This window comes from Dreissena polymorpha, chromosome 2 (genome assembly GCF_020536995.1).
Source record: "Dreissena polymorpha isolate Duluth1 chromosome 2, UMN_Dpol_1.0, whole genome shotgun sequence".
Taxonomy (NCBI): Eukaryota; Metazoa; Mollusca; class Bivalvia; order Myida; family Dreissenidae; genus Dreissena; species Dreissena polymorpha.
Window position 1 is genome coordinate 5,219,320 of NC_068356.1, and position 23,186 is coordinate 5,242,505.

Sequence of the window (23,186 nt, forward strand, 5' to 3'; positions counted from 1 at the left end):
TTGTGCATGTGTACAGTAAATTATAACATAAATCACGAATATTTTATTATCTCGACGCGTTGTTATGTCTATAAATCCATTTAATGCCGAATTATAACGGGTTAACCCCCATTTTTGGAACTAAACTTCCTTTTAAGCACATTTTGGGACCTGACTTCCAATTGATTAACAGCTCTTTCCTATGTTACAAGGTTTTATGCGAAATAACTTTCGTGAATGAATTCCGCATTGGTGCGAATGTCTTGGAACACATTTTCACTTGAAGAAATCAAGAGTTTTATTTTTTCGATTAATTGTTTTATTTTTAATTTGTATTATTGTATGTTTTATCGCGTACTTAACGCTAACATTTAGTGTGTGTAATATAAGACATTCGACGGTATTGTAAACACAGTGTTATTCTTACCTGTTTATTTTAACACATATGGACATACTTATGTTTGAATATGCATCCAACGGAATACTATTCTTACTATTTCCAGATATCTAGACGCCAGGTATATATGTTGAGGATGCCAAGATTAAAAAAGACGGCGTAACGAAGTGTGTACCGCTCTAGAATGCGATAGGTACATGAAAACCCACCAATCAAACAAAAAATATTACGTCGAAGTACCTTGCCAAACAATCACATATACGTGCAATAAAAGTGTAATGAAAAACAGAAGAGGGTAAAGCCGGTTTGATACTAGTATAAGGTTGATGTAACCAAATACTGCCATTGTTGCTATTCGGAATACATGAAGCAATTTGGAATACCTGACATCTGCTTAGAAGATGCATATCGGTGGATGTTTTTTTATGATACTTAAATATGAATTGTTTATTTAATACAATGACATTTGACGCGTTTTACCATAACGATACTGATACATGTATGTGACTTTGATGTGACAAATTTTGGACGACCTTCTTTTAAACCAGTTCTGAGTTGGTCACTATATTATAATCGCAAATCGTGAATTTGTAGTGGATAGAAAGATTTGTGCAAATGCAATACACGATATGATTTCAGTAGAAGTGATCAATATAATTTTTATACATGTACGTTTTTTCTCTTTTATACCTATGTGAATACATATTATTTATGACTGTTGTATTGAGGGAATAAAGTATTGGTTCACTTAGAAAGATTATTTCGTTTTTTCCTAACATTGCCTTCTAATCGTTAGTAATGTTAATATGTCAAAAATGCATAACGAATTAAATCCGACCCAAATCTTTTTTTTATCATGTATGTAAGTGCTGAATACAATTGAAAATTTATGCAGAGACATCGTGGGAAGAAATGACGTAACACAGATAATGGTTTATTTTCATAACAAAGTGAGAAACTAGCATCATGACATATACGGAATAAAACGTGTAAGTAAGTAGCACTCATAGCAATTATATGTCAGACGTGTCTATGTAGACTTTATAAATAACACAAAAACACTACAAACATCAGCTATACATGTTTTGTTATGTTCGTGTTTTTTATTTACTGTGTTAGTCCGGCTCTGCTGAAGGATTCTTTCTTGCATATTCTACATTTAAAGTCATGTGGTTCATGAATGGGGCATGATATCTCAATCCTCCCCTGATGTAAAATTCCTGATTACATATACTGCAACGAAAGATGCACTTATTTTCGCCCTTTAACCTGCATCATCTGAAAAGACAGTAACAGAATGGTTAAAAAAAGTCCATAGCAGAATAAGGTCGACACGTCATAAAATACATGAAATTAATAACAATATTACTGAAAGATAAACGTTATATTATCTCGTACAACAGCCACCACACAACCCATCTTCTTGAAAATAGGTGAATTGATTCAGTTGGCGGCAGGTTTTTCGAACAGCATTATTATTATTCTACAGTAAGTAACGTGATTAAGAAAACACTTATATTGCACCACGTAACATGCTATAAAACTATAATATTGAAGTACACATATAAACTTTATTAAAGATGGGTAGGTATATCATGTCAAGCTCTTTTACATATGAAAGAGCTGTTTGTCATTTGGAAGTCAGGTCTCAAAATGTGCTAAAAAGGAAGTCAGTTCCAAATAAGGGGGTTAAACCAATAATGTTTGCCAATAAATTAATTATCAGTGATAAAACGGCGTCGGTAAAATGAAATAGTCATGATTTTATTTATATTTTACTGTTTACGTGTGTCAATACTGTGTCTTATAAGAGAAAATGATATGTGTACAACCAATATCTCGAACGTCCCGTAAGTAGACAACAGATTTGTGGACGGTTTTCCTTCAATAACTTTTTTATCCCGACGTCTACGATCTTGAAACAAAAAACCGATGGAAGCACACACACCGGAGAGCCGAAACGGCGTATTCATTTAAAATAATTTTAAATACAAAGGGGCTTACCGGGTGAAAATATCCTCCCTTCCTTTAAGAAAATCCAACAAACGATGCCATCTTCGAAGTTTTGCAACAACGTTCCCACTTAAACGCGGTAAGCTCCCGTATACGCGTGCCCCCCTGAATATGGTCAAACTATATATCATTTTAAAGCTTAAGACGGATAGAATAACATAAACACATTTTTGACATTCAATATTTGTGTGCTTTATTCATATTTTGGTTTAAAACCAATACATTTTTACACTAATTTACAAAATCTCAATCTAAAGTTAGGAAGGATATGCACGACCTTAAGTTGAATAAATACAAAGCTATATACATATACAAGGTCAAGTTAGCAACATTTCACAAAAAAAATATTGTCATAAAACAACAAATGAGTTTTTATTCAACTGCCTTTTTGGATAAATTTCCTAAACTAAGTTCTACAAATAACTAAAACGTAACTACTGTTTAAAAATCCAGGTATGGTGGATAATAAGTCACAATTCTATTTCAAAGGCTCAACAATTTTGTTATTTACCTCTCAACCAAATTGCAAATTTTAAACCATCTCAAGTTGAAATAGATTGCAGACGATATATAAAATGGTAAAGGAATATAAAGAAATCGGCAAACAGATTGATTTTATATTTCGATTCCTTCTACCCATTTTGAAAGCGTGGCCATCGCTGTGCTCCGTAGAAAAACGTGCAAAACAAATCGGTCGAAACGACGTGCAGTGGTGAGAAAACCGGGTATGTGTATACACATACCTGAGAAAACACATACGTATTTTGACAGTTGGGTGGCAACTAGTAAAACAACTATTAACATTAATCAGCGAGAGATCGCACTTAATAACAGAAATGACCACGTAGAGATATCATCAATTACCCTATTTCAAATATTTTCCAGCTGAAAATTGTCCCCCACACGTCTTTTTTAGTTTATATGTATTGTTTTTTCTAGAGCCGAAGTGCATCTCACAGAATATCCATCCAACTTCCGTTGTTTTCACTTTCGTTATTAAAAACTCCGTTTAAAAGAATTATTTCTACTTTTAGATTGTTAAAGCAATGTATTATTATATATTATCAATAGAATAGTATACCGTGATGAATTGAACGGAGTTACGTATCGATCTTTCTGTCATTCTGTAAGTGTACTATTTTATGCGCAATAATATAATACATGTGATTCGACAACGATTGTAAACATTGGTGAAATGCATCTAACATTGTTATTCTTTTGAGTGTTTGTGAGGTCTGATCGTGCAGTTTGCAAACATCAACGGAAAGATTACAATCCAATGCATTTGTCATCGTCAACCGTTTGGATTGTCAATTAGGCGATGAGTGAGTTTTTAGCATGTTTCTTTCTATTTTATTAATTTAAAAATGGCTGCCCCCATGGTGATGAAATGACATGTGTTCGAGTTTTGATATTTCTAGATATGTAAACTTTTTTTACTATTTAAGCGTAACTTGCCCTCGTCAATGTCGATATTAATCACTAGTTATATAATTTTCCGCCGAAATACGTGGAATAAACATGATTCAGATTTTTGAAAATAATGTATATTTTATTGTTAAAATCGCTTTGTATTTTGATTGATTTTGTGGATGTTATGACACGTTGATGTACAAAATTGGTAGCAGTTTGAAGGAAAAACATCCTTTAAAGCATATATGTATACATTTTCAATGTGGCACTTTCCTTTAGTCAAATTTGAGTTCAATGCTAGGGGTCCCACATTTTTCAAAATGAAGCCTCTACATGAACCTTAATGTCACACTTAATGTCAAACTTAAATCCGGCTTTGCTTAAACATTGTGTTATAAAAGTAAATCCGAAATCCGTTCTCTCCGAAATATAGCAATATATTATATGTCGATGTATTGAGATTAGACGTAAAAGTCAAGAAAAATCAATATCGCCAATATATTAATTATACTTAAACGATTATCATAATTTGAACTCCTTGCTCCGAAAATAAATTAATTATCCATTATAAAGAACACAGTTGCTGTCGCCATGAATCATGTGTGCCTGACCCAATACAAAGTGTCAGGGGCAGGTAATCCAGACTAGCCGGAGGGTGCGTTGAAGGCATCGGTCCCCTCTTTGGTCGCATTGTAGATATCTGAAGCGACTCGATTATTTTAAGTTTATAATCAGAAAGCAGGTAGCCTAAGGAAAATCATTTTAATTATATTGTTATTTTGAAATTGGCCTCCCGAGGACTTCGGAAGGCACATCAAGCGTTTGAGGTCGCGCACACAGCGCTCGGTGGCGGCCTCAGGAAGTCGGCGGCTCGCGCTACTAAAAGATGGAGCCAAAGCGAGCAAATGATTATATCCTCCCATGAACCATAATCAATCTAGGATAACTCTTGCATAATGTTTGTGCATAGAACGGTATGTCTTTCCTAGATGAGAAAATTAAAAACACAATGATTAATTTAAACTGATGAATCAAATAATATCAATGAAGTAAGTTGTGAGAACTTATATTTACCCGGGGTGGGGGGGGGGGGTAACTTCCTATATACGGGTATATAGGGGTGTGCCGATTTTATGGGGTCTGTTTTTCGACTAAAATTATAGATATGGGTATGGTTTTGAGCATCTAAGTATAGCTATTGGTATTGAAATCAGAAATTTGCTTGTATATAAATGCATATAGATTTGAAAGTATCAGTATCAAAATGGGTATGATAAATGTCATTCTTGTATATAAATGGGTATCAAAAAGTAAATTTCAGTAGCGGGAAAGATATAATAGCAAATTCAATAAGTATACAGTATTGATATGAAAGAGATTAAAATACTAGAATGAAATGTGCCCACTTTATCATATTATAGTATTTAAATGGGTCCAGTTTATCAAACTTCTTGTATTGAAATGGGTCCACGTTCTCAATGGTATCGTATACAAATGGGTATGCTTTTTCAAAAATCTTGTATTAAAATGGGTCTACTTTATCAGAGTTCCGGTATAAAAATGGGTAACATCTCAGCGGAACACCCCTACCCTAAAATTTGGGAAGTTACCCCCCCCCCCCCAGGTATATTTACTATCGATGCCTTACATAATTTAACATAACTCAGAATGGAACATAACAAAATAAGCGTGGATTGTACAGAAAAGAACATGAACTTTCTCTTTGTGAAACACAATTTATGACGACTCACGTGAGTGCAGATGATACTTTATTAGGACCTAAATTACATGTACACAAAAGAACAGGATTTAAAATGACTGGCACATAAATGTACATACAAACAAGCGATGTGTTTGTGAAACACTATGTCTCCATATATTTGACCTTTGACCTTGAAGGATGACCTTGACCTTTCACCACTCAAAATGTGCAGCGCCATGAGATACACATGCATACCAAATATCAAGTTGCTATCTTCAATATTGCAAAAGTGTACATTAAATGAGCGATAATGACCCATATATTTGACCTTTGACCTTGAAGGATGACCTCGACTTTAGACCACTCATAATGAGCAGCTCCATGAGATACACATGCATGCCAAATATGAAGTTGCTATCTTCAATATTGCAAAAGTTATGGTAAATGTTTAAGTTGGCACGAACAAACCAACCAACCAACAGACAGGGCAAAAACACTTTAGTGGTGGGGAACATAAAAATATATAATTCAGTTCTATGTAAAGACTGATTTGATCAACTAAATGTAACATTACACGACTAAAATTTGTTTACACAACTCTGTTACTCAATTTCTTATTGAGAATTTAGGTCTATACAAGAAAACAATATAGCTACTTAAATTACTCACCCATCGTTCTTTAAACCTGTGCAGATTAGTGTACATTCAGATGACTATAAAGAACAATTCTAGGATATATTATGACTCATACATCAATGTAAAATAACGTTTATACAAAAATTTACGACAAATCAATGTCAGAGAAAGTATTGCTTTGAGAGTTGCAATTAAGAAAAGAAAACTATTGAATATTACTCTGCAAGTACTTAGCAATACTGATTAAACCGGACTTGTTTACAGATTGTTAAAATGACGATTTTCCAAACTTTTGCAAGTTTTTTACATATTAAATATAGTTCGAAAAATGACAAAATCTGTTAAAAAATATCTTGAAATGTCAAAGAAAGAATTGCAAGTTTCAGGTGAACAACTTCTTAACTTTTAGAATAACAAAACGTTTACATCAAAACGTAAACCAGAAAAGCAAATTGAATGGCTGCTTTCAAGCTACAAAAGTTAAGTTAACTATTTGGCAATTGATACTTATAACTAATGACTACATGTGATTCAAATTTATGTGAAAACATGTGTAGATTAAAATCTTTTTATGAACTATATTAACTATATAATTTCAAACAAGGCAATAAACACATTGGCATTTCTGAACACAATTACAGGAAAACTGAAGTTGATGACCAAGTAATGATGAAATGGATATCACGGGAACTTCTATTGACTCCCATAAAAATGTTCATGCAATATGTGCTTTGTGAGGACCTTAATACAAAAATGTAAATGACTAGACAACAAAGATTACATGGTAATTAATGTTTGTCAGGGCTTAATGGGATTTGTCAGGAAAAAGATACAACCATAAAAAAATTAACAGATTTATGATGGCTAACACTCCAGGGTATGTTTAAAAATTTTAGAAATCAGTAATAAATAGATGTGGCTTGTCTAATGTTTCAAGAAATTTATCATGAAGGTCATTTTGCAATTGCTAAACAAATGACTGCTACCTATACTTTAGAAGCTGGGCAAAATACATCATGTGCAACATTTCCCCTCAACAGAATGATCATGTGAAGCATTTATTTAAATTTTCATATAAATGGACCATTTAAAATGGTAAAGGTACAGACTGTAAAAACACACTTTTTGAGTTATTACAATATGAAGATATACCGGTATTTGTATACAAAGTTATCTCACGTTCAGCCTATGGGGAAAAAACAGTCTTGTACAACATGTATCATCTTGTTGCCCTTATTCAGTACACTATTTTTCTTCACAGAAGCTTCGGTACTTTTATAATGAAGGATGGTATTCTTAAAATCCTCTCCTGTTCAAAAGGCTGGTGAAAAAAAACATGTTTTTAAAATGGCTATGACATATCTGATTATCAAAATAAAACTGGCAACATAGATCAATTTACTGGAAAGATTTATCCGTAAAAAATATTGTGGTGGAACTTATGTATTCATACATTTCAACAATGAAACTTTGCATTAAGCATTCTGGGTTATTTGCCAGTTAACTGATGCTATCACTTAAGCAAACGCACACAAAAATAGGCCTTAGTAAGGTAAACTAATGTTATACTTAAATATTGATGTTAAGTTTTATTATTATTAACTTAGTAATTAATAAAACAATTTTCAATTTCATAGCAAAGTCTTTAGCATTTTTACAGAATAAAAGCCTCTGCCAAGTTTGTATCCTATAATTAACTGACATAATACATACAATGTATCTGGACCTAAAATGGGATTTTATTGCACATGTACATGTAATATTTTTTCCCTGATGACAGTCGCATGCATTCTAGTGCATCAGCATAATTGTTAAAGCTAAACTCACCTTTTTCAGTCTTTGAAACTTCTTTATTATTTCAATCATTACTGATAATATGTTTTTCTATAACACACACATCATGAATGTGCTTACAATAAATGCGCATATCAAAAAAGTATCCAGAGAATAACAATACGGTCCTGAGTACCTAAGTCTCCTGAGCAGATCTGTTGTGTTTCCTTTTCAAAGCTACTTTTACATTCTTTATGAAACATTTTATTTGAATCCATGGTCGTTTTGACAGAAGAGGTTCTAGCATCTGTGCCGCTTCAATTTCATGTTTTCCTGGCAATTTATCCAAGTGAAAATATTTGCCCAACTGTCTCTTGACAGCAGCCTGTTCTATTTCTGTCCACCATTTTTTATTTCTTGGGTTTCTCAGTCTTTTTCTCATTGAAGTTTCGGCCTTTTTGACGTGTCTCCACGGGTCTTTTTTTAAAAACGTTTCAGAACAAAAAGAGCATTCATCATCATTTGTACCATCTTGCACTTTAGGAGGCTGTTCGCCTGTGCTTATTTCTCCTTTTTGAGTTTCCAAAACCTTTGAGTTGTGTGCAACATTCCCCCTATTCACAAGGTCAAGCCAAAGGGCTTTCCGCTCCTTGGATTTCTGGTCAAATGCCAAAGCTCTTTGCACATCAATCTCATTTGAGTGCACATGTTCAAGATGTCGAACAATTTGTGGATACTGCTTTAAGCAATAAAGGCATGAATGTTTTTTGCCCCATATCCTATTACAACTATCTGACGTTCTGTTCGTGATATCTTGTATGGTTTTTGTTAGTTCATTTTCACTTTCACTTACTGTATTAGCACTCACAGAATCACATCCATCCATTGCTTGATGAGCTAAACCAGTATCCGGTTTGTCCAACCTTATGTCAACATCAGAAATGTTGTTTTCCAATGGTATACTATCTGAGTCGGTCTCACAATTCCAAGACAAATACAACTCATGTGATTCGGAGTCAGAGGAGTCATCATCGCCAGTGTCCATCGCTGGTGTGTTATCCTCATCTGGTTCTTGAACAACAAAATCTTCTTCATAACTGAAAATAGATAAAAAGTATTTCACACAAATTAAATTATAGTGATTGATGTTCAAATAATAGAGATTGTTGTTCAAATTATAGTGGTTGATGTTCAAAATAGTTACTAGGATAAGTTAGTACATCTGGTTTAAACACAGAAACCTAAAGATTCTCTATTTAGTTTAAATCTATTTATTTTAGCTCGATTGCATCGAAAGCCTAAGGCTTATATAAACGCTCTCCAGTCCGTTTCCTGGGCCTAGAACCAGTACTTGGTGTCTTTGGGGAAGATCTAAAGAACGCTCCCATGGTGGGGATCGAACCCGTGACCTCTCGGTCGCTAGGCGACCCATATCCATTACACCACAGCGACCTGATAGATTCTCTATTTGAAAGCTATAACACGTATCACTCTAGAAGTTTTGCCAGACACCTTAATCCAACATAGGAACGCACTAACAAGGGCAAATCTATCCCACCCCACCAAGAAATTGGAGGGAAAAATGAAATGATCTTCATAATCAGCGCAAGAACTGCCTCACCAAAAAAGGAAATCAATGGAATTAAGGCTTAAACAAGCTTCGCTATTAACATCAAATATGTTTGACATATGATAAACATGTAGTTAGGATTAGAAGTATCTGATTCAATGTTTCAATCAACTTCAAGGTAAGCTTTCCAAATTATTATAACCACAGTTCGAAAGAATGTTCTAGCTGACAAACAATGAAAACCATAAGTTGCAATAATTAAGGAAAATAATACATGATTCTAAGCTCTAGCTGACAAACAATGAAAGCCATAAGTTGTAATAATGAAGGAAAATAACACAACATGATTCAAAGCGGTGGACTGAATACGATATGAACACGAAGTTGAACATATTAACATGGAGACGTATAGTCATTTTACTACCAGTATTAGCTGACCTGTCAGTTTCAATCAATTTAATGTCCACTTATGTCAAAAAAGCTATAATTACCCAAGTCTGAATTTTGATCTCAAGTTGTGATCTTGGACTTTTTTTTTTTTTTTTTTTTTTTTTTTATTCAATATCATACATATAATGTAAACATGTATATGATCATACAACACAGTGATTGTATAAAGCAATAAAGTTCACACATGTTATACAAGATATGCTAATATATATAAATATTTTTTTTAGAGAGAAAAGAAAAGAACAACAGAGGAATAGTTATGAAAAATGATGAGTTGTATAAAGTCGGAAGAAAGCATACTGTATTTGTGTGTTTAGTTGTATATTCACAATGATCTTGTCAGATTGAAAAAAAATATATAAACAAAAACTATATTAGAAAGATAAAAAAAAAACCTATTTTAGGAAGATAAACTAACATTAGAGTGAAATGTATATAAGTGGACAAAACATTATGAGAATTTAATCCGATTCCATTTTTGTTCAAAGATTTGTAATGTGTCATTACTAAGAGCTATTTCTTTCTCAATCTGGATTTTTAGTTTAAGACTATGGACAAAACAATTAAAATTTGGTACTTGTTTTTTGTACTTCATGTTTAAGATAAAATATTTCATCAATATAACCATAAAATTCACAATATTATTACCGTCTATTGATTTCAATGAGTTAATTCCGAAACTTACATTTAAGAAAGATAGTTTAACGTTTAGTTTCTGTTGTTCAAGAAAAGATGTTAATTGATTCCAAATAGGCTGGATGTGTTTGCACTCCCAAAAAAGATGTTCTATAGTTTCAATGTTTTCACTGCAGAAGTCACACAGATTTGAGTTAGATAGTTTGCATTTAAAGAGATATTTATTTGTAGCTATAATTCTATGGATGTATTTATATTGAAAATTTCTCAGTGTGCTTTCAATAGTTGCTTTATATGGCATGGTAAATAATTGTTTCCAATTAAGTTCATTTTCTCCAAAAAGGACTTGCCATTTATTTTGGATTTTGGAATTTTCCGTAGGGTTTTTAATTTGTAGTTTGTAAAATATTTTATTTGTTTTGTTTTTTCTTCCAAGTATGTTTTCTACAAATGTTGTTTGAGTACATGGTGTATTATTTGTATTGATTTCAGATTTAATATGTATGGGTATGCTTTTGATTAGTGTGTAGTACTTAAGAAAATTATTTGAAGGTATTCCGTATAAGTAGCATATATTATCAAAAGAGTAGAAATCCTTAATTCTATAGTCATATAATTGGTCGACATATTTAATGCTTCGTTCAAACCAATCTTTATAGAAAAACGTCTTATTGTTTGAAGTTATGTCTTTATTGTTCCATAAAATTGTTTTACTGCTGGTTTGGGTTTCTAAGTTATGAGTGACATCACTCCACGCTGATAGAACATCAGACAGAAATATGTTTTCGTTTGCAATTTCATGTAAGATAGTATTGCTGATGTTACATTCAAAGAGTAAGGAGTCACCATATTTTTTTAGGATATTCTGGTAGAATAATTTCCATTTACTCGTATTGGTATTATCTAGGTATCTTTTAACCCAGTTGCATTTGATTGCATTCAAGAATGAGTCAATGTTCGTTAATTGGATACCTCCATTTTCTACAGATTGAATTAACTGAGTTCTTTTTATTTTATCAGGCTTACCATCCCATATGAAGTTAAATATTGCTGATTTTATATCGTTTATAACATCATTTGGTGGATTTGGGAGAACTGTTAATACATATATTAATTTAGGAAGTGCAAACGTTTTCAATACTGTGTTTTTTCCGATTAGTGTAAGTTTACGATGATGCCATGATTTTAAGCAGTTTTTAAATTTCTGTAATTTAGGTAGTATGCTTTTAAGAACTGTATCCTTTTCATTATTTGTGAAAGTAATTCCTAACGTTGTGGCTTCATCGGAAGTCCAATTAAATTTCATTTCTTTTTTATATAGAACATTACTTTGTTTTAATTTACCTACTCGTAGCACAGTACATTTACTTTTGTTTAGTTTTAGACCCGATGTCATTCCGTAAAGGGTTAGCGACTCTATTAGGTTATGGAAAAAATCGTAATTGTCATTTAAAAAGTAAGTTGCATCGTCAGCAAATAGGGATTGTTTGATTTCTTCGTCAGGTTCTAGTGATATGCCTTTTATGTGTTCATTTGATTGTATGTGATGTGATAGATACTCGATGCAAATAATAAATAGCGATGATGAGAGTGGACATCCTTGTCGAACCCCCCGTTCGATGTTAAAACTGTTTGAAAAGAAGCCATTGTTAATGATTATACTATTAATATCGGTATAGAAAAGTTTGACCCATTGAATGAGACTTTCACCAAAGTTCATATTTTCTAAGCAGGAGAACATAAATGAATGATCAAGCGAATCGAATGCCTTTTCAAAGTCTGCAAAGAATATTAGACCAGGACTATTTGAATTGTTGAAATAGTTTATGCATTCTTGGATAAGACGAACGTTTTCACCAATGTAACGTCCTTTTATGAAACCAGATTGAGATTTTGAAATAATTGATGGTAATATTTTTTTTATTCTGTTTGCTATACTTTTAGTTGCAATTTTATAATCATTGTTTAGTAAACTAATTGGGCGCCAGTTTGATAAGGATTCTAAGTTTTTTCCAGGTTTTGGAATAAGTGATATAATACCTTGTTTTTGTAGGGTAGTTAAGTTTTCATTGTTAAATGAAAAGTTAAGTGAATTAATTAGATGTGTTTTTATATCATTCCAGAATATTTTATAAAATTCGATTGTGATGCCATCAGATCCTGGGCTTTTGTTATTTTGCATTTCTTTTAGGGCTAATCCACATTCATATTCATTAAGCAATCCGTCGCACAGTTGTTTTTCCTCCTGGTTTAAAGCGTGATGTGTATTTTTAAAAAGGGGGTTATTTTCAACATTTTTTCGTTTATAGAGGGTTTCGAAAAATAAACGTTGTTCTTCTAGTATTTGAGTTCTGTTTGTTATATCTTTGCCATTGACTACTAATTTGTGTACAGTTTTTTGTTCACTTCTACGTTTTTCAATGTTTGCGAAATATTTTGTGTTTTTTTCATTGTGTTCAACATGCTGAGCACGCGCTCTTAGTATTATTCCATTGAGATGTGTATGATAGATTCCATCTAATATTTGTTTTTTTAATGTTATTTCATTTTCAATGTCGGTGGTATCATTTGTGTTTGTTTGGTGCAATTGTTTTTCAAGTGTTTCAATGGTTTTGATGGTTTCAATTTCAAGTTTGTGTGTTTCTTTTTGTTTAAATGATGTGTATCTAATTGTTGTGTTGCGTATATTTCCTTTAATTACTTCCCATAAGGTGTTTGGGTTTGCATCTTTATTATTTTGAACTGTATTTAATATTTCCTGTTTTATTTGTGTTTGATATTGTGTATCTAATAAGATGCTGTTGTTAATTTTAAAGTATCCTGGGCCTCTTTCAGGTTGTATATTGTGCAGTTTAAGTTCAACTAGAGAGTGATCAGTCATGAATCCTGGTTTTATGTTGCATGTGTCAATAATGTTGCAAAGAGATTCAGATATTAAAAAATAGTCTAATCTACAAAATATTGTTGGTTTTGTGTTTGAGTGCCAGGTGAATTTGCTTTCGTTTGGATATATTGTACGCCAGATGTCTATCATATTGTAGTTTTCAATTATGTTATTTAAAATGTTTCTATTTTTAGGATGAGTATAAAGGTTTCCATTCTTTTTGTCTAATAATGGGTTAAGAACAGTATTAAAATCACCACCGATTATAATGTTTTTATCTTGGTTATTAATTATAAAGGATTGTAATGTTTCATAGAATGTGGAATCATCTATGTTAGGGCCGTAAACATTAATTAATGTTAATTCTGTTTCGTGTATTTTGATATCTATACTTGCTTGTCTGCCAATTATTATTTCGTTAAAGTTATTGACTGTGATACCTATATTATTTTTTATCAGAAAGGCAATGCCTTGTTTATTAGTATGTTGTCCACTAAGATAGATGTCTCCGTCCCATTCATCTTTTAAGGTTTGTGCTAAAGTATGTGTCAAGTGACTTTCTTGTAGTAGGCATATACTATTTTTTTTTCGTCTAACCATTTGAAGATTTTAATGCGTTTGTCTTTATTGTTTAGCCCTTTTACGTTCAGAGTGCATAATTTAATCATTTAAAGAGAGGGAGGGTGTGTAAATATTATTATGTGGGTTTGTCCAGTAAGTTTCTATTTTAAAGATGTCCGTGCATTCATACAAAATAAGAAAACAAAAATTAAAGATCCAAAAATATGAAGATTCTATAGACGTGAAGAAGTGAAAAGAAATAATGACAGAAGGAAGAAAAATGAGCTGTAAAATATGAATCCCAAAACAGGTATCTTGGAGCAATATATATAATACAATATTCATAACTTTCAGCTTCTGCATGTTTAGACACAAACAATTCAGCAACTTAAACACAAACATACAGTATAAGAACAAAATACAGTGTCCGACAAATCCATTGCCCGGAGCCCGGGGGCTACCGAAATTTTTCATCGGGCTACTGAAATTTTCCAGCTGACGCCCGCCGGGATACTATAAATCTATAAGAGCGGTAGCCCGGTTTATTGACAGACATACGTAGAATAAACACGCTGACCATGTGTTTGTACACTGTTTATTGCTTATAATCCGATAACAAAGTGCAATCAATTATCTAATCAGTCACCGATCACTTGCGGTAATGTCTTAAACAGTAACAGTGTATTTTAATCATCCAATCAGAATCAACATTTGTCGTATGCTAATAATATAATGCGAGCCGGTTGGATAGTTGGCGCACATGCAGGTCGGACCTCAAAGACCTCGTGAAGAGGCCGGTAGGACCTGTAAATAAACTCTGATTAAAAAAAAAAAGTTGGCGCACATGATGCAACATCATTTCGCAGTTTGGAATTCTTTGTTAACCGCAACAATGAGTAATAGCGACAACGTTTTTGATGTCGTTAAATATCCAAGTGCGCCAAACATTAAATAAATCAAAACAATAGCGGATTCTTCAAAACGGTAACGAAACCGAAAATGAATATTAATGACAACTTTGTGAACGCGGTTTACACCTGCTAATTAGTTTGCATTGTCAATTATTAATTGGATTAATCGACTGTTAATCAATAATCCCATATATGCCCGATCTATATTTTTTAAACCAAATTATGGGTGGGTAATATAGACGATAAGAGTCATAAACACAAACGTTTGAAATTTTCTTAAATGTCAAATGAATTTCGGCATAAAAAATATGGTTCTATTTAAAGATATGATGAAATAAGCTCCCAATCAGGACCGTTGTATTGCAACATGCGTAAATAACCTGCCACGGTTTGCACGCGTTGTGTACAGCTATTTTAGGTTACAAAATTCTACATGTAAGAAATGAATTTCTTTGTCCTGATAAAAAGCGCGCGAAAATTGGCGTTGGTGTATTTATTTGTAAATAAAAATTTCGTAGCGGGTACAGCATTGAGAATTTAATTTCCATTAAAAGTTTCGTTGTGAATTTCAACTAAAGTACCGGGGTATCTCGCGAATTATTTAGCATTGACATTTTCTCTTAATAAAATATCATGTAAACACGTTGTATCGTTACCGTTACGCTGTATCAGTTCCTTCATTATTGTATTGTATACTGACTGCACACAAGTGTCGTAACATACGGATGCATTACGTAAATTCGGACAGTACTTAAAGTCGGACACAAGTAAATAAATGATTTAATACTCTTGATTTCTTGAAACTCGGTATTTGTTGTTAAAAAGGGCAATTGCATTGATTAACACCATACGAGTCAATCGTATTGATCATCTAAACGCTTTATTTACGTTTACGACTTAACGTGCTGTCCGAATTTAAGTACACATACATGTGCACATACATGTAATATCTACATGTAGTATAGGATTTTCTTTGGTACATTTACATTTAAGTACACGGTGCCTGTACTGTAACATTAATTTACGATATTGACTGTGTACATCAGATTACTTGCTGTTTTATGTATATGTATGTATACATATTATGTATATGTAAATGAAGAAATAAAATAAAGATGAAAACCTGCCTCTTATCATTTTGTAGGAAAATTTTATGGGCTACCAAATATTTTTATTGGTAGCCCAGTGGGCTACCTGAAAAATAAGAAATTTGTCGGACACTGAAAATAACAAAAAGTACAAAAGGAGGCTTAAGGTATAATGAATGATTGTGGTTGCAATCAAACATAGGGGCTTATTTACATTAAAATACATGATTTACAACATATGAAAATATATTATATGTTATTTTATGGGTAATGTATTATGTATGGTGAAACATAAACATGTGACAAACAAACTACTGTCTTCATAAATCACACAAATAAAACCCGAATGCAACAATGTATGATGGTTCATTTTATTTCTACTTTTCATATGTTTATAATTTAAATAATTATTAATTAAGCAATAAAGTTGGATAATTCGGAAAAATCTACACTTAAATATACTTATTACAAATACATTTGAGCTAAACATATATTTATGGAAAGAAAAAACATCACCAGATATATTAAATTAAGGATTTTCATCAACATTCGTGTATTGCAGATATCAATTATATTCATTGAAAACATTTAGTAAGAAAGAAAAAATACATCCCTAAAATGAACGAATTTTCATTGACATTCATATTTCTAATAATTAGAACATTTCGCAATAATTTTTTAAATGGAAAGCTCACTTAATCCAGACTTACTTATTTCACAAAAACTGCATTTACACATACTTTTTACACATGTACACGTGTTTATCATATAATTAATGAAAGGATACATATCTCAGATAATAAGAGTTTTCATCAACGTTCACTTGTTGCAGATATCAATTACATTCATTTATAGACCTGACAATATTTAAAACATGTATCAAAACTTATTTATGTTCTAAAATATGTGTCCTTTACAGACTCTTATTTCAAACATTAATAAAGAAAATGAACAAGTCCGGTTGAATAATTAACCATTGTGATAAACTGCGTATGTTGTAAAGAACAATTACATTCATATCTATCTTTACATCTGAGATATAGTATACAAGAAAAGGCTAGTTTACAATAGTTGTAGTTCTTACCACTCACAGTAGAATTATAAGCATAGAGTAGTTTTAAAGGAGCCAATATAAGAACATGTAGTTTTATCTTGTCAAGCTTACATGTATAAAGGAAAATAATCATTGTGATCAGATAAACCGTTAAAATATAATTATAAGGATGTTTAATTTTCAATAATTTAAGAGCATCAGTAGAAATTGCAATTTACAATATATTTTTCTTTGAAGAGCAATACATTGTTTGTAATAGACCCATACGGATAGGTATAGGGATAACAATCATAAAATGTGCAACACAATCCTCTGTGCCAGAGTATGGAACATAATAAAAACAAGTACAATCATCAAATGTGCAACACAATCATCTGTGCCAGAGTATGGAACATAATAAAAACAAGTACAATCATAAAATGTGCAACACGATCATCTGTGCCAGAGTATGGAACATAATAAAAACAAGTACAATGTCTGTATTTACATTGAATACAATAGTTTCTGACTTTCAAAAAGGATGTAATTTAGTTCAATAGTTCCCCTGTAATGTTTGTACATCACTATGTAGGATAGGTTTATTAATGCATACATTATCCACAAATCTTAATGCAGTAGTATTTTAAACTAGATAAGGACTATGTTCTGCACTGTATTATTGCATAAGTGCTATATGGTCATGCTAAAAATAGAAAGTATGATTCTATAGTCAATTTTTCAATCCAACAGGTGATTTTATAGTTAGTATCTTTATTTACTTATGTGATTGCTGCTTGCAATTAATCGTAGTTTTTGGTAAAGGCTATATGGTCATGCTAAAAATAGAAACTATAAATCTATAGTCAATTTTTTTATCCAGCCGGTGATTATATAGTTAGTATCTTTATTCACTTGTGTGATTTCTGCTTTCGATTAATCAATTGCTAATTTCTACAAATTTAGACATAAACTGTTTTGTTTTTTTGTTTTAGAAAAAAAAAATTGTATTAATGTCTTTTTTTTTAAAGTTATATGATTATTCCAAAGATTAGGTTAAGGTGTTTGTTAAACATCTACGTACATAAATTTTAGAAGATAACAACACAAACGGGTTCAACATAGAACAGATTACAGCTAAAAATGCGCTGTTTTGGTTTTACATGTAATATAGATGTACAGTCATAAAATTAGAAACATACCACTTATGCAAGTAATGTTCATTTCTCCGGGTGTCCGCTCACGCCATTTCTTCTATATTGCCTGAAGCTTTCGATAACATCATTCACATTATCATATATGTCGAATTTGATTCGCTCACCGGCAACAGTTTGTCCATATACCGCACCATTAAAATACCACGCACTGTCAATATTTGGATGCAGAAGAAGCCTGTTGATTAAGCCCTGGTTCGGTTTCGTGACATCGTCAACCAGCTTGTAACCGTTGCTCTTCATTGGAGCCCGTTTCCGCATGATGGCAGATTTCGCAGAGTTGTTGCGTAGCTTTATAAGTACGGGGCGAATCTGCCCCCTCTTGGTAGGGATACGGTGCAATGCCACTATATCTATTGGTTGAAGGTCAACTTCCGTGTGGGTCTTCAGAATTTGTCCTACAGTTTTTGCAAGTGTTATTTCATTTTCTTCTTTAGCTTCTGGTATATTGAGGATTTTTATGTTGTTTTTCCTCGAATATTGTTCGTTGTAGTTTGCCTTTTTATGTGCAGTTTTACTCATGTCATAGGTTTTTTCAATTTGCTCATTTATGGTTTTGTTTTTGATCTCATTGGTCTTTTCGAGATGTTCAATTTTTTCTCTTAGGCTTTTATTTTCGAAATCTAGGCTGTCCATTTTGGTTTGCATATCATTTACTTTTTCGTTGATCATTTGTTCAATTTTTTTGTGTGTGCTGTGTTCAAGGTTTTTCATAAGATTTGTGACTGTGTTCATTATAAGCTGTTCAACTTCATCTTTTTTTAGCATGCCTTTGACATCATCCCTTAAATTTGTAATTCCCTCATTCATGACTTGAAGTTGTACCTGTATTGAATTCAGTTCCTCCATACTTGAGTTACTGTTATCACTATTGTCTGGCCTGTATTTTTTGACAGCAGGCTTTGTCTGTGGCTTAGTCCCCGTGAAACTAAGTTTTGGCTGGTTTTTTGTTGTCTCGTTGCTCATGGTTTAATTGGTACAAGTACAGTTTTTTTTTTAAGTAGATAATTGATAATCACTATAGTCAATGGTTATAATCCTTTTGTAATCCTTTTACACTCTGCTGATGTTTAGGGGTTTTGTCCAGGTGAAATTTGATGTTTGCCCTACAGGTAAACACTCAGGTGTCACAAAAATATTTAAATCTTTTGATATCTACTTCTTCAAACTACCATTTTATCACATAACTTTTCCAGGTTTTCACTTTTTTACAGCATCTATTAGTACTTCATGCACATGTTGCACTATAAATTACTACTTTTACTCCACTATATGCATGTATTTTAATGCTTTTTTGAAGAGCAAGTTTATCCACACATCTCTCCAAGATGACCTTGACCTATCCTATCTTGATCTTGGACTTTGATGCAACAAGAGAGGTGATGCAAGCGACCATCAGTCCCCTCATGGTAGTCATTTGTCTTAAGTTCTTTTTACATTGAATGATGAATGAGAAAGTTAGAGCCCAGACAAGCGGTAAATTTGACTTTCAACCTCTTTATATGACCTTGACCTCAATGAGGTAGGTTCTACACATCAAATGCAACTTCCTCATGGCGGTCATTAGTGGAATTTTTTTTCAAAATAACATGATGACTAAACAAGGGCTGTTTAAAACACGTAAAACATGCATGCCCCCCATATGGGCTCTCAGTTGTAGTGGCAGCCATTGTGTGAATATGTTTTTTGTAACTGTGACCTTGACCTTTGACCTAGTGACCTGAAAATTAATAGGGGTCATCTGCCAGTCATTATCAATGTACCTATGAAGTTTCATGATCCTAGGTGTAAGCATTCTTGAGTTATCATCTGGAAACAATTTTACTATTTCGAGTCACTGTGACCTTGACCTTTGACCTAGTGACCTGAAAATCAATAGGGGTCATCTGCGAGTCATGATCAATGTACCTATGAAGTTTCATGATCCTAGGCATAAGCGTTCTTGAGTTATCATCCGGAAACCATTTTTCTGTTTCGAGTCACTGTGACCTTGACTTTTGACCTAGTGACCTGAAAATCAATAGGGGTCATCTGCGAGTCATGATCAATGTACCTATGAAGTTTCATGATCCTAGGCGTAAGCGTTCTTGAGTTATCATATGAAAACCGTTTTACTATTTCGAGTCACAAAGACCTTGATCTTTGACCTAGTGACCTCAAAATCAATAGGGGTCATCTGCCAGTCATGAGCAATGTACCAATTAAGTTTCATGATCCTAGGCCTAAGCGTTCTTGAGTTATCATCCGGAAACCATCTGGTGGACGGACGGACCGACCGACCTACCGACATGGGCAAAACAATATACCCCTTCTTCTCTCAAGAGGGGCATAAAAAGTAACAGTTCATACAAGCTGCATAATTCAACCTTTGTACTCTTAAAGTAGGACCTTGACCTTTGAGGAAAGGAGACAGGTATGACTAGCAACACTTCATATAATGATGGTTTGCATTTGAGCCAAGTTGTATTAAAATAAATCCATTTATGGCAAAACTGAGTGCTGAGAGTGATTTATTCAAGCTGTTTAATAACGAAATTTCGCATTTCACCTCTTAAGTGTGACATAACCTCTCAGGCAAAGAGACAGGTGTTACAAATCACACATGATCTGATAGTGGCAAACATTGAGGAAAGCTTATTTAAAATCCATCCATACATGGCAAATTTATGGTCAAAACAAGAGCTGTCTCCATCGGAAGACATATGTCCCCAAAAAACGCTTTTTCAAAACCTAAACGCAGACTTCGAAACCGAAACGCGGACCCTAAGTTCAAGTTCAAGGTCAAAGGGGTCAAAATTTGTGTGCGTATGGAAAGGCCTTGTCCATATACACATGCATACCAAATATGAAGGTTACATCTGAAGCGACATAGAAGTTATGAGCATTTTTCGAAACCTAAACGCAAAAGTGTGACGGACAGACAGACCGACAGACAGTGGGACTGCTAAATGCAACCCTACCGGGAGCATAAAAAAAGTTAAGTTTTGTTATAGGACAATAACAATACAACATGCACAACTTCGTCACATTAGGAAAAAAACTCTATTTTTCGATGATTCAAGGGCCGTAACTCAGGAGTGTCTTAGTCAATCTGGCTGCTTATAGAACTTGACCTAGATCTTATGACCTTACACATTTTCATGAAGTGTGGCGGAGATCCCATGACATTTGCTTGAGCAATTGAGCAGAAACGAGAAAAAACACAATTTATTGATGATTCAAGGGCCGTAACTCAGGAGCGTCTATGTCAATATGGCCGATTTTCGAACATGACCGAGATGTTATTGCCTAACACATTTTTATGAAGTGTGGCAAAGATCCTATGACATTTGCTCGAATTATTGAGCAGAAAGAAGAAACAAGAGCACAACATAACGGGTGCCAAGCTCGGCTATGGGTGCAGTTTTGAATAAATGAAAGCTTGTCAGATTTTTTTTTATCTTTTTTTTAAAGATCACAGTGACCTTGACCTTTGACCTAGTGACCCAAAAATGGGTGTGGTGTGTAGACCTCATCCAGGTTCATCTACATATGAAGTTTCAACGTTGTTGGTGGTAGCAATTCGATTTTAGAGCCAATGTTCAAAACCTTAAGAAAATGTTAAGGTTTTAGCACGACGCGGACGTCGGAAGACACGACAAGCTGGCTATGACAATACCTCGGGTTTTTTCCGAAAACGCCATGCTAAAAACCCAATTTTACGATGATTCAAGGGCCGTAACTCTGTAGTGTCTGGGTCAATTTGGCCGATTATCGAACTTGACCTAGATGTTATTGCCTTACACATTTTCATGAAGTTTGGTGAAGATCTGATGACAATTGCTTAAGTTATTGAGCGGAACAAGAAAAAACGCAATTTTTCGATGATTCAAGGGCTGTAACTCAGGAGTGTCTGGGTCAATTTGGCTGATTATCAAACTTGACCTAGATGTTATTGCCTTACCCATTTTCATGAAGTGTGGCAAAGATCCTATGACATTTGCTCGATTTATTGAGCGGAAACGAGAGAAAAAAACAATTTTACGATGATTCAAGGACCATAACTCAAAAGTGTCAGGGTCAATTTGGTTGATAATAGAACTTGACTTAGATGTTATTGCCTTATACATTTCATGAAGTTTGGTGATGATCTGATGACAAATGCTCGAGTTATTGAGCGGAAACAAGAAACAACATAATTTTACGATGATTCAAGGGCCCTAACTCAAGTGTCTGGGTCAATTTTGGCTGATTATTGAACTTGACCTAGATGTTATTGCCTTACACATTGTCATGAAGTTTGGTGAAGATCTGATGACAGTTGCTTGACTTATTGAGCAGAAACTAATCCTGACAGACTAACTGACTAACTGACTGACAGACTAACGGACGGTGCAATTTTAATATGCCCCCAGAACCTATGTTCTGGAATCATAAAAAGGAACTGGCAGACAGACAGTTAGACAGTGAAACTGGCATTAGGGGCCTTCTTCAAAGGAGGGAGGGCATCAAAGGACAGACAGTTATTGATGAAATAAAAGCCGTTTTACAATAACATTTTAACTATTTCCACCAAGTTGCCAAAATAAGGGGCATGAAAATGAGTCCTGCATGTTTGTTCCATTGCTTATACATACCTGGAATCCTTATGCATGCCTGAATCCTGCAATGTATAGGTGCTCAACTGATCAGACAACGTCTCCCTTGACAAAGTGTGATGTTCCCCTGTAAAATATGTTTCCAACATACAATTTCACCTCTTACATATTACTGACATTATATGAAAACACAAACAAAGTTATATTTGGTACTTACATTTATACCATGCACAAACAAGTCTTGTTCAAGTACTGTAATATGTAAATCAGAAAGATAATGGTGATAAACATATCGGTTCGAAAACTTACAAATATTTAATTCACTTTCATTAAATTAAATCTGCTGCAAAAA

At 33.4% G+C, this 23,186-nt stretch overlaps 2 protein-coding genes across 3 annotated transcripts in view; one reads left to right on the forward strand and one right to left on the reverse strand.

The window, feature by feature from the left end:
- The window catches only part of LOC127865674 (uncharacterized), a 323,557-nt gene that overhangs the window by 86,099 nt on the left and 214,272 nt on the right, over positions 1–23,186 (forward strand). The window lies entirely within an intron of this gene.
- LOC127865677 (uncharacterized) overlaps positions 5,557–23,186 on the reverse strand; it is a 45,335-nt gene continuing 27,705 nt past the window's right edge. For both annotated transcript variants that reach the window (XM_052405600.1, XM_052405599.1), the window contains exons 11-12: positions 22,874–22,961; positions 5,557–9,010 (exon numbers count right to left, since the gene is read on the reverse strand). In XM_052405600.1, the coding sequence (XP_052261560.1) occupies positions 8,110–9,010; positions 22,874–22,961 (989 nt within the window). In that variant the 3' untranslated portion in view covers positions 5,557–8,109. The remainder of the gene's footprint in view (positions 9,011–22,873; positions 22,962–23,186) is intronic.